At 36.7% G+C, this 13,375-nt stretch overlaps 1 protein-coding gene across 2 annotated transcripts in view; it reads left to right on the top strand.

Annotated features, from left to right (window-relative positions):
* LOC129971661 (A disintegrin and metalloproteinase with thrombospondin motifs 7-like) overlaps positions 1–13,375 on the top strand; it is a 193,641-nt gene that overhangs the window by 125,632 nt on the left and 54,634 nt on the right. For both annotated transcript variants that reach the window (XM_056085631.1, XM_056085629.1), the window contains exons 11-16: positions 312–457; positions 5,520–5,583; positions 6,106–6,211; positions 6,862–6,989; positions 7,590–7,710; positions 8,949–9,190. In XM_056085631.1, coding sequence (XP_055941606.1) covers positions 312–457; positions 5,520–5,583; positions 6,106–6,211; positions 6,862–6,989; positions 7,590–7,710; positions 8,949–9,190 — 807 coding nt within the window. The remainder of the gene's footprint in view (positions 1–311; positions 458–5,519; positions 5,584–6,105; positions 6,212–6,861; positions 6,990–7,589; positions 7,711–8,948; positions 9,191–13,375) is intronic.

Raw genomic sequence — 13,375 nt, 5'->3', positions numbered from 1 at the left:
ATCTCAGCTCAGGAACCTTAGGCCTTCAGGTTCGAGACCCGGAGAACCGTCGTGCAAGCGGGTCTGGTGCATGCTAAATCCGCCGGGGCGAACCTCCTCCCTCTGGTGGGGCGTGCAAGCTTGGAGAGGGGGACGCCAGCTCAGGTGCCGTACTTATCATCTGACCACGATTCAAAATGAAGAGATCCGTCCCAAAATAGGCCTAGTGTTGCTTCAAAACAGGACGTTAATATTACTAAACTAAGCCATATTTCCTATCCAAACTGCTTTAAAGTCCAGCCCTCATCCCGATGTATATCATTTCTTTCCAGTGGTGTCAGATGGGCAGGTGCACGGAAATCGGGGAGCGGCCAGAGGCCATAGATGGCGAGTGGGGACAATGGGAGGCATGGTCACCCTGCTCCAGGACTTGCGGTGCCGGCGTCAGCCTCTCTCAGAGACACTGCGACAACCCTATGTAAGTAGTAACAGATGTTCCTGAATATCAAATGCAATAAAAGGTTTAATTAATCTACAGCTTTAAGCTGAAATAATTTCGCAGAGTCTGATTCGATGTCATTGCAAATGAGTACAGAAAGAGAGATATATTAAAGGAAATTGCTTAAAGCAACTTCCACTTTTATTAAAAAAATATTTCTGCTGCATTTTCGCATTCAAGTGGAGATCAAACGCAACTGTGGAAGTGGTTTTAATATTCAAACATAGCTCAGTTTTGAAGAGGAATGATAAAAGGCTGTTACGAAAATGTGAGAACTTTCGTTATGTTCAAGATGATGTTTTTTTAAAGAAAAAAGATATTTTTTTCTATATTTAATAGCCGCGATGAGTTTCATAGAGATATTGTTAAAAATGATTTCTGATCATTGCTAAAATGACTATGTTAGAGTAATACATTGTGCACCTTATTCACCAAGCATTAAAAAACAACCAAAGGATAGATATCACATGGGCATGTGATATCTGTCCTTTGGATGAATGGCTTACGATAAGGAGCTGGAGTACAGTCTCAAAAAAGCCTCTGCTGATTCACTCTCAGAAACGAAGGAAGAAACATCTGAATCATTATTTTATAACTTTTTCACTAGATGGCAGTATTATGATATCTCTGAAACTTGTAACTTCGAAAGTATTATCCATTTAATTCCTTTCCAAATTTCTTTTTAAAAATTTTGCAATACTATCTGCAATAACTTAAATTTCTTTTCAATTGAAAATAATTGATTACATTGCATTAAATAAAAAAAATAATACTAGAAAATAATTGCATTAATTCACATTGAATTAATGCAATTATATAGGAGAATTACCAAAATACTGAAAATGTATACTCAAGTAGATTCTTGCAAAAACCAGAGTTTTAGCGTAGAAGCTTATCTGTTAGCTGTTAAAATATTGGGTGGAATATTAGATTCAATTTCACTATTCTAGATAATAATTATAAGAAGGCGTAGATTATAATTTGTATCAACAAAATAAAAAACAATAAAAAGGTTAAGATAAATTTATATCCATTGTTAATGAGAATTTATAACCAATCTTCAAATTATTTTAAGATTACTGAAAGAAAAGAAACTCGAATGAGTGGGAGGATTCATATTGAAACGGCAAGGATTAAAGCATTATCTAAAATAAATAAATAAATGTAATGATGCGATAAATCCGCATGTTTGGTAAACTTTGCTTTCGATCACGGGAAAAAAGTAGAATAAGAGAAGAATTTGGGTTTGTTAGTGTTTTATGGCGCAAAAACCATCGTTGGTCAAGCTGCGCCACACTCACGGAATTAAAATATTTTTATCAATTTATAACAAAATCGAATTATGGGATGTCTATGAAATCTAAATGTTTAAAAGTTTGAAAATGTGGGTTATGAAAAAGAGCAACAATGATGTAAGATATGAAACAATACTAAAAAGCGTGGCAAATGTTTATATATGATTATTAAAACCAGTATTTTTTTTTAAACTAAAAAGTTTAGCATGCGGAATTTTGGAAAGCAAGTTGCCCAAACCCGGGTGAGAATTTTGAAAAAAAAGTATGACGTTGTGAAGAAAATGGTGGACATTCCAGCAGAATGTGTTAGAAACTGAGCAAAATGACGTTGGTTTCCCCATCAACAGATGCCGTTCGGTGAATCGAGAGTGACCAATCCTCAACCTAGTTAAGATGGTGTCCAGTTTTCTGCTGGGCAATGCGGGCTGTAAGTTTGATTGTACAGAGCTTTTTACGAATCTGTGAGGCCCTAATCAGTTAATGCGAGGAGAGCCTACTGTTAGCTAGATTTGCGTCATGCAATTGACCGCATATTGAAAGAACAAATCGGTAAACAGATTGCTAGATGATATTAGATAAGATTACTAGGCAATTTCGTATAATAACCAACTGGAGTTGTCTTCTTAAAAATTTCTTGCCTACTCTCTAATAAAAGTGTTATTTGTTTCATCCCGCGTAAAAGTATGGGCATTCGAAAAGACTACGAATGTCTTGCTTGGCGAATAATTAGTTACGAAATATTGATCTCGGCATGAAGTTGGCATTTTTCTGAATCTGTCGTTATGATCTTTTGGCGATTAATCCCTGGCATCCGGATAATATTCAAATTTATATTTTGAACCTCATTTCCGATCGACTGAAACCAAACCTTGGAGCAGAAGATGACGCACGAATATCATTTATTTAAATCATTGCATTTACACGTATGGGGAAGTACCGACGATCGAGCCTTTGAAAGATTTGGTTCGAAACTTGATAACAGTCTTACTTTTAGTCGCAATGATTCTGCCTGACTGTTTATTTATTTATAACATTTAAAAGTAAATATAAAAGTCGTATTCGAATAAAGCATTCTCTTTTTGAAATTTACAGCAACTTCATTAATAAATGATTTTTTTTTTTCATTTGACCTTTCTTAATTTATACTTTGTCAATCCTAAAAACTACACATTGATTTAAATCATTCTTTTAGCCATAAGAGCATATTTTTTAATTTTGAATGGAAATTTAGTTGTTTCTGACTTAACTAAGGCCTTAGGTATTATTTTCGATGTCAAACTTATTTCTCGTAACATATTAGTAGTTTAATAAATAGTGGTACAGTTTCAGAATTACATAAAAAGGATTTCTTAAGCATAAAACTTATACTTTTCCTAGTGAGTATGTTTTAAAGATTTTGTGCTTCATTAAAATTCGTACAAATCTGAAATTCTGAAGAAATATTTGGGATCGGCGCTATAAAAATTGAGGCATTCCTGATATGGTGCTAAATATATCCTGTTTTGAAGCATTAATTATGCAATACCTTTGGCTACCATCTCTTCATCCAATTCTGTTTATTGACCTTTTAGGTCATTAAATGATTAATACAGAATGCATTAAAAAATTTCATTCCATTTGATGCAATTGAGAAACATGAATTCAACTGAATCGGCTCACTGCAAATTAAAAGGCGTATATATTACGAAATAAAAGTGGAAGAGAGGAGGAGTTTATGTTAGATAAAGGCATGCAATTGAATGTTTTGATGAATGAGTTCGAATTCCATTATAGCATTTAAAGCATTGTTATGAGAAGTATATCAGACTGAATTAAAAATATTCTTAAAATTAAGAGGAAAATTGTACTGAAATGTAGCTGATATCAGTAAAATAGTAATTTTTTTAATCTTTAGATAATTTAAAGACTATTTTTTTTTTAGATAATTGTTTTGGAAAAATTTGAACATCCATTTCCATAAGCAAATCTTAACTATTACTTACCTGGCGATGTTTAAGCCTATTTTTGGGTTCTATTAAATGTTCTATTTGAAGTCTATTTCTTAATTTTTTTTATATCATCTCTCTTCTTTCCTTGTATTTTTGGTGCAATGCGAATCATCTCCAGAAAATTGCTTAGAACATTTTGGAGAGGTTCAACAATAATGATGGAACTTTTTTGTATTTTAAAGATTTTATTGTTTCTCCGCTTTCGGGTGTTTGTTGGAGCTTTGCTTTTCGGCGTGCTGCTACGTTAATGATGTTACAAGGACTGATGGTTTTTTACATATACCGCTAGAGGGCGTTACAAGTGAGAGGTGGGGCAACATGCTTACGTAACACATTTCGCTGTTCCATTCATTAGCTACACGAAGCATTACATTCAGTACAGCCGAAAGAATGCTCAATGAAGCAGTCTGAAATTCATCCGATTGTTCTAATTACTTATTACTCGATTGTTGTCGCTGGACCATAAGTAAGCACGGTTTTTGTACCACGTACGCATACATTTCGTTTCATGATCACATCTTCTTCTAAATTTACAATATTCATAATACGAAGAGGTATTAATCGAACTGTATCTTTTTTTTAATAAAATCACCAGTGACAAAATGTATCAACGTTGAAATATCCAGCTGCATTCCTCATGGCTTGGGAGAAAAGATATAATTCAGAAAGTTTTTATTTAGTTTCATTTTATTAAGTACCGATATGACTTCTATGAATTTTATATATTCTGCAAATTATATTTAAATGAATATTCTGCAGATTATATACAATGAAACATTCTGTAGACGTTGATATTTTCCATGAGGTTTCGAGCTTCATGTCAACAGCTCATGGACATAAATTATATTTTTCATCTCATTTTTAGTCTTTTTTATTTTCTCGCATGGAAAATATAGAGAAAATACTATCATCGTTGAACATTCGAACTCGAGATTTTGATGAATCTTTACATTTTAGACGTGGCCGAGTTCGAAAAACAGATTTTTGGCATGACGTCTGTCTGTGACAAAGATAACTCAAAAATGAGTTTATCTAGAGTGATGAATATGGTATGGTATGATGATAATAGATGGTTTTTAGCCCACATTTAATTCAATGTTCATTTGCTAAATGACGTTCCCATATTAAATTCCGATCAAAATCTATTCAAAGGACATGTGTGAATTCGGTTATTCGAATATAAGTTGGCGCAACAAAGAGATCTAGAGAGATAAAATCCTGCACATAGATTTAACACCTTTAGTGTGGAGACCTATCAAATTTTGAACCAAATGAAATAAGGGCTTGAGTGTTTGTTGGTCTGTACTTTAAACGCTATAACTAAAGAAACGCAATGATTTAAATATATCAAATCTGGTATGTGATTTTGTAAGTACAAGTTTATTTCCTGGCTCTAATTTTTGTTTCAATCGGCTGCGAAGGAATACGCCTGAAAGACAAACTGGACTTTTGAATATTATTAACCACAAGCTAGGGATGAATCGCCAAAACATTCGCCAAGGATCACACGATAATGGCAGTAAAAATGCTAACTTTACGCCAGAGGTTAATATTTCGAAACGATTGTACACCGATGGTGGAAACACTTTTATTAGAAAGTAGGCGAGAAAGTTTTGGGGTAACCATTCCGGCTCTTAAAAAAATGTGTATGTATAATTGTATTTTATGTAGCTTGTATTTTAAAAAGAAAAAAAAATCACGTTTTTCTTTTGGTTCGCCTGAAGGAATTTAATTTTTCTTTCTTGCTTTTTGTTTTAGGCCCGCTGGAGGTGGGCGTTATTGTATTGGGGAGCGGAAACGTTACAAAATGTGCAACACCCAGGTAAGCAATTCGGAATTCTTAATAAAACGAGGTCTCCTCCCCCCTTAAACATTTAGCCTCTAATGTTGGTAAGCTTAAATAAATAAAATGCAATTTGCGTTGTTTGTTGCTAAAAGTGAGCTAAAATGAAGTTTCCATTTTTTCTTTTTACGTCATTAAATGTTAAAGGAAATGCACTGTTGATAGCAAAATACAGACTTTGAAATACCTTTAAAATCTAGCGGCACAAACTTTCTATTTTTGATCCATTCACATACATTCTTGACAGCAACCGTACATTCTAGAAAACATATTCTAATGGCTGAATAAAACATTTTTTGTAGAAGAACTATTTTTTTTTCGAACTGTCGACGAACGATTCGATCACAGCAGAGTGTAGCAGAACTGTTCAATCAAATTCATAATCAAGGCACGAAATCTTTATACTGAAGTGTTTCATAGCTGATTTGTGCTTAGACTCAGCCGATTGTTGCCACCTGTTTTATTCCAATGTTTTTCTGTAACCATTGTTTCACATTTCAGCCCTGTCCAGAGAACAGTCCCAGTTTTCGAGCAGTACAGTGCAGCGCCTACGATGACGTTCCTTACAAAGAAGAGCTACATACTTGGCTACCTGTGGCGACACCTAGTGAGTATTTGTCTAAAAACCATGTTCCGCCTCGTTTTCGGTATTCAGATGTGTGTTTCTGCGGTATCTAATGTCTGTTCCCGCGTCGCATTTGACGATTTTTAAAGTATTTATTGAGGAAAAGAATCGTTGAGGAGCATTTGAAGAAAATGGGATTTCTTTTAACCATATCGATATAACGAAGGACATTGAAAAAAAAAATGCTTTTCGATTCGTTTTTTTGCTTATTTTCATACGTTTCTCTATTTAACTTGAGTTTCCTCTCTTCAACACAATAGAATTTTATAAAGTTTCTTTTTTTCTTTCCCATTCCCTTTGTTTAATATCAGAATTTTAAATTTTGTAAATTTGTGTGCTGTAAATGATAGTCCTGACATCAATATTTTCAAATTTTAATCATTATTTAGTTGATTTATTTAAATAAATTTTAATTCCGTACAAATGACGATACATCTCAGCAAATTCAAGAAGAAAGAAAAACAATTTCTGAACTCCGTGTGCTCAAAATAATGAATTAAGAAAGGCATTTACGATCAGAAAGTAGAATGTAATGAAGAAAAAAAATTTCTGTGTTTCAGTGCGCTAACAAAAGTGCGTTCCAAAGACAACTTTTAATCCTCTTAATCTTGTTGTCTCATTTTTATTCTCAGTGACCCCTTGCCAACTACACTGCAAGCCCGGCGGAAAATTCTTTTCGGTGATGCTGTCCGACACCGTTGCGGATGGCACGGAATGCAACCCCGGCACAAGAGACGTTTGCATCAACGGAAAATGCCGAGTGAGTCCTCTCTCATCTCATCTCCGACGCATCTGTGGCCACAGAAATGAGCGGTGGCCGAGACAGAATACGGTGGAAAAAGGCGGCTTTACAGAAGAAATGCTTATAATCTTACCTATAAAGTGTTACTAATGCTTATATATAAACTATGCAATCGCGGAGCAAAAACGAAATCCAGTTTTCAGAGTGTTGCTTTTCAATCCGGTCTTCGTTACTCTTGAATACTTTTTAAAAAATCTAATCCAAATCTAGCTAAGTCAACTGAACGTTCAACAGTCTAATTTTTATTTTTACAAACACTTAATGATTTAAAGTTTTTCTCTCAGATTAAAATATGAAATTATTAAAATTTCAGACTATATTCATTTCTCCTCTTCTCTTTCTTACTCGGTTTTAAATCTAGATTTGCGAAATATTTCAATGTTTTGGATGCCAAGCGCAATAGTTGAAAGTAATAAATATGCTATTATGTATTTTTTTTCAAACTTTGAAACTTTAGTTTAATTCCGAATGCTTATTTCCTTCAAAATCGCATTCAATTTTGCTACAAAACGAGCATATGATTCTTTTTGTGAAAGCTGATCCCTGTTTTCAATCCAGCACGTGGCTTGCGATTGGGCTATCGACTCGGAGGCGCAAGAGGACCGGTGTGGGGTGTGCCATGGCGACGGGACGCAATGCCTCACCATCAGAGGGAACTTCACGTTGCGTTTGGGATTAGGTATGGCATTCGTCTGTGTATATTGTTTTATCTTGTATGAATGTAGTTCTCTTCTGACATTTGCTTGAATCTAATGCTTTATTTATACATAACAAAATTTGAGAAAATATATGCAGAGTTTGTTCATATTTATAAATATAAATGATGTCATTTTCACAATATAGCCTAGAATCATAATTAATATTTTTCTTCCTCACTGAAGTGTGGGCAGTGAGTCGGAAAGATGAAGAAACTTGCGATATTTAAAAGAGGAATTTTAAGAAGAAAATTTAGCGATAATGATTGGTGAAGAAGAACCGGAAATTTACAAACTATATAAACAGCCATATATTAGTAAATTTATTGCAATGCGATGGATTAAATGGGCAGGACACTTAATAAGATTGGATGATAATCGAGAAACTAGAAAGATCTTTTTGACACTAAAAGATGCCTTAGCTACAGAAAAAAGAGGAGGGCCAAAACTTTAGTAAATTAACAGCCTGGAAAAAGACATAAAATCTGTTAAGGTGACAAATTGGAAAGAACGGGACAGATTGGAATGGAATTCCGAGGAAGGGCAGAGCCCATCAGGGACTGTCGCACTAGTGAAGCAGATTCTTTTTATTTTATCAATGATTTTCTTTATTAATTCATATATTGACAGATGATTCGAAAGTCAGCAACTTAACTTTAAAGAGTACATAAGAGATGCGTAAATATATCATTTTTGCAAAAGAACATGGGGTCGCAAACGTAGACGATGTTTGTTAAAAATTACCATTGAATTAGGTAAAAGAATACGATGCACGGCAAAAATCATAAGCAAACACGAACTCACAATAAAACAACAGCTTTTTGAAAATTTAATGCTTTAATTGTCAAGAATTTTGAATGTTTGCCTAAGTGTTTCGTTTTACTGTGTCTTCCTGCCAGACTGAAATATCCAATGCTGTTATTCCTACAATGGCGTTGCTTCATTCTTGAGAATTTGCATTTAGTTTGAAATGTCGGAACTTATTATTGTTTTATCCTTTTTCTTTCACTTTATTAAACTGATAAAGACTCAGTCATAGGCCTCTGCATTCACAGTTCCATGCTCTTTTTCAAAAATGCCCTTCTTTCCGTGATCCAGGTCTACTCTAAGTCTGTTTAAACATTTTTAAATCATTCCGCATATTTTACTCCAAAATGAATATTTAAAAATAATAGTTAAAAGTTGCACACAGATTTTGCAAAACAATTGGTGATATTTTCAGGTTATGTGGAGGTGGTGGAGGTTCCGAACGGCGCACGCAACGTGCGGGTGGAAGAGAAAGAGGAGGCCATCAACTACTTGGCGGTGCAGGGTGAGAATGGAGAGTTCTACCTCAACGGCAGGTGGTTCATCCAGTGGAGCGGGGAGTACAGAGCCGCGGGCACTACTCTTTACTACCAGAGAGATGGAGAGAAAGAGACTCTGCACATACCAGGGCCCACCAAAGAGTCCCTGCGCATTTTGGTGAGTATTATGCAGCCAGGGTTTCCGAATCTTAGTTCTCAAGTCAAATCTATAATTTTCTAAGGCTCGAAAAAATATTTATTTGAAAAATAATCGTTAATTTCTGCATAGGTTAGGAAAAACAAATTAAAGACATTTTTGATCACGTAATAATTAATTGGACACATTTTGGTTGGACTTAAGAGCATGATGCTGCTAAGCTCGAATTTTTTCAAGAGATAACTCGCTATACTTAGTCTTAAATTTAATACAATTAATAGGAAATTGTGATAGTTATGTTGTCATTCCGTATTTTTAAACTTTACCTAAAATTTAATGAATATAAAAATTAGAGAAACGTTTGGTTTGATCCCGTTGATCTTTTTTTTTTTTTTTCATATTTATGGAGATCCGTTGCAGTCATTCATTAGCACTTTTTGCGTTTGAAGTCGCAGTTCATGAAATGAAAATAGAGCACTGGGGGATTCATATCGAATAGAATAAAAATAAATTATATCTGTGAACTTTGTCATTAATTTATTTTGATAAATCAGATTTATCGAGAACTAGAGTTATTCTGTTGTTGTGTTGTGGCTTATGACACTTCACAAGCACACTGACAGTTATCTGTCAGCGATTTAAGACGAGTGAGCGTCCCTTGTTTTTTTCAGTAGCGCCAACTAGGGCCAAGAGTACGCCTTAGCTACTTCATGCGTCACATTCGCTCACACAACCCCTTTTTACAGAGAGACACATTCACACACCTCACAGAAGAACAATTATGCCCGAACCGGGATTCGAACCCAGGACGCCCAGATCACGGGGAAGAAGCGCTACCCTTATACCAGAACGCCGGCAGAGTTGTCCTACTTTCTCTAATGACTCTACGTGTACCCCCCTCGTGACGTGGCAAATGCCTATGCGGTGTTCTAGTCCTTGTCCCACTTTTTATGGAATATCCCTTGTTGATAAGTCAAACAAGGCTGTTATCCTTTGCTTCAGTTGCTGTAAATCTTGGGGAAGTCTAATAAAACCCTGAAGGAAAAAATCTCATTGATCCCGTAAAGTCTCGTCTGTGAAGAAAGCACTTTTTTTGACTCATCGCCGCCAATCCAGGGAAGAGGTAGACGATTGTTCCTGTATTGATGTACGTTGTTATGTCAAGGATTTTTAGGGATTTCGAAAATGATTTTTCAATAAAATAATTTTTTCGACTTTCGGAAAAAATGTTTCACGAATTTTTTCAATCACATCTGTTTTGACGGGTATCCTTCCTATTTCAGTTTTCTTGCATCAGCAACCTGTGTCCTGAAATTGTAGATTTTTTTTACCAAACATTGAACGGAAATATCTTTGAAAGCGATAAACAAAGATGTTTTAGAATATTCCAATACATTTTCCCCTGTATTTTGATAATGACAGTGGTGAATGCTTTCTAGCGGATAAAACTCGAATAATTGTAGTTTCAGGATAAGTTTGATTTGGATAAATAAATAAATCAATTACAGAATTCGTACTTTTCTTTTTGTGCTATTCTTTTTCTCCCATTCAATATAAATTACCCTGTACAAATGGAAAATTACAAAAATTATGCAATAGCTCACGGCAATTCAGTAAATAGATCGAGACTTCCTAAGGCACTGCCCCCCTCAGGGGCTCACCTTCTTTAGGTGAGTACGGGTGTCCCAATCCCGAGGTACCCAGGGATCTTTACTCCCTTTCAGTTCGCTCTCCTCCCCGCCATCTGCTGTCTGCTATGTATTTCCTTCCCTCGACGGCAAGCGAGGGAGCTCTCCATGAGAAGCTGTCGCCGCTCTGTTTGCTTCTTGCTTCTCATGGACAGCCAATGTCCCACGTGTTGGCCGTGCGTGGCGACCCATTTGAAAGACGGGTGGTGCACTGTGGTCCCCTGTGCATCAATCGGCTGGTAGTTAGTCACCTGAGTGGCTAGTCTGCTAGGGATCAAGCAAAGGGGTTACTCTTTGGGCTTGGCGTTAAGGGTGGTCACTGTCCCCGGGGGTAACTCCGAGCGTATAGGTTCCGGCTAGCACCAAGGTGTATGCCGAGGCTGGGAAAGACCAGAGCCGGTAATTGCCTTCCCTTGTTGGGCTCCGTGGTGGGCGGTGCCGTCGGGCCTGAATCTTATTTCATATCGTATGGGCTCCCGCAAAAAATCTCCCTTCAGTGGGCAAAAACTACCTAAATCTATTTTTAATCTCGAACAGTTTGATAAATATTTTGTAATAAAAAGAATATCAGAAAAAGAATCTTTCCATAACGTTTCTCCGTTTCTCGTTGAAAAGGCTATCTCTGCAACCATCGGTGAGGTTAAATCTATAAAAAAAAATGCGTTCTGGAGATCTATTGATAGAAACTGATTCCAAAAAGCAATCCTGCGTGAACTGCGGCGGAGACCATCCCTCTTATTCTCGAACTTGCCCCCGCTGGAAACTGGAGAAACAGGTCACAACTATCAAAATAAAGGAAAATTTAACATACCCCGAAGCCAGACGTAGGATTCTTACTCAGACACCTACTCCTGGTATCAGCTATGCTTCAGTTGCACAAAAAAACTTCTGTACAAACTGCAAATGTGAAAACTGTGTGAAAAAAACAGTTAAATTTAACCCTCCCGAAAAAACATCGGATTCAGATTCTGATAAATCTTCTAAAAGTATTCCAGAAATCCATAAAATAGAACCATCGACTTCAAGAAAAGCTCCAAAGAAAAAACTAAAGAACTCGCAAGTATTAAAGCTGGCTAAACGTGGTCTCTCTCAAGTAGATCTCCCAGTAAAACTAAAAAAATCATCCTCACGAAATTCAGTCGCCCTAGGGCTGGCGACAAAAGGTATTGTCCACAAAGATTTAACGTCCATCTTTAGGGACAAAATAAGTAGCCCCGATTTTAAATTGCATCCCTCAGAGGATGAAGATGAACTTGAGATGAGTTGCGAATCTGAGGCAACTCCAACTAAAGCTTTTAATTACTCTCCTTCAAAAAAACGTTCTTAATGGGTACCTTCCTCTCATGGAATTGTCGCGGCCTTCGTTCCACACTTCAGGATATCAAGTCAATTTTTAACCAGTTTCATCCTATCTGTTTTGGTGTTCAAGAGACCCTCTTGACGCCTACCATTCCCATCAAATTACGCGGATATAGCTGTGTCCGGAAAGATGCAGGCACTGGATCTCATGGTTCTGGGGGTGTCTGCATCTTCACATCAAACCTTTATCCGAGCACACCTCTCAATTTGCATACCACTCTTCAGGCTGTGGCTGTACAGGTCCATATACGATCTTTGGTCACAGTTTGCTGTATTTATCTTCCGCCTCATGATATCATACGTCAACTGGATCTTGATACCTTAGTGAGACAGCTTCCTAAGCCATTTATTATACTCGGCGATTTCAATGGACATAGTATTCTTTGGGGCTCGGATAGTACAAACTCTCGAGGGCAGCAGATCGAACAGTTTATTGCTAATAACTGTCTCTGTCTGCTCAATAATGATGAGCAAACGTACTTCCATGCGCCCACACGTAGCTTCCATTGTCTTGACCTAGCTATATGCACTCCTGAACTACTACCGTTGTTGAATTTGACAGTTGGGGATGATCTGCACAATAGCGATCACTTTCCCCTAATAATCTCCCACGCTGATAGCGGCGGTGTGACTATTTGTCCTCCGCGTTTCCTATTCCAGCGGGCAGACTGGAATACATTTTCCCAACTAGCAGTTATCAATGAGGCCATGGTCAGTAATGCAGACATTTCGAAAGCCTTACAAAATGCCATTGATACAATAATAAACGCCGCTAACGCCACCATTCCAAAAACTTCCCCACGTCTAAGAAAATTTCGTAGACCGTGGTGGAATGAAGCCTGTCGCGACAGTCCTAATAAACAGAAAAAACTCTGGAATCTATTTAGAAGGTACCCGACGACTGAGAACTTGATTGCTTTTAAAAGAGCGAAAGCGCTAGCTCGCCGTATTCGGCGCCGCAGTCAGAGAGAAGCATGGACTAAATTTGTTTCAACCATTACATCCTCTACCTCCAGTAAACTTTTAAGGAAGAAGGTAAAAGCTGCTAATGGGATCTATAAAGAAAACTCTATTCCTGTTATAAAAACAGGTAATACGATGTATTCGAGCCCATTAGACATTGCTAACATACTTGGCCAAGCGTTTGCGCAAGTTTCCG

Source organism: Argiope bruennichi, chromosome 6 (genome assembly GCF_947563725.1).
Source record: "Argiope bruennichi chromosome 6, qqArgBrue1.1, whole genome shotgun sequence".
Taxonomy (NCBI): domain Eukaryota; kingdom Metazoa; phylum Arthropoda; class Arachnida; order Araneae; family Araneidae; genus Argiope; species Argiope bruennichi.
This window is presented reverse-complemented; position numbering and strand designations above follow the sequence as displayed.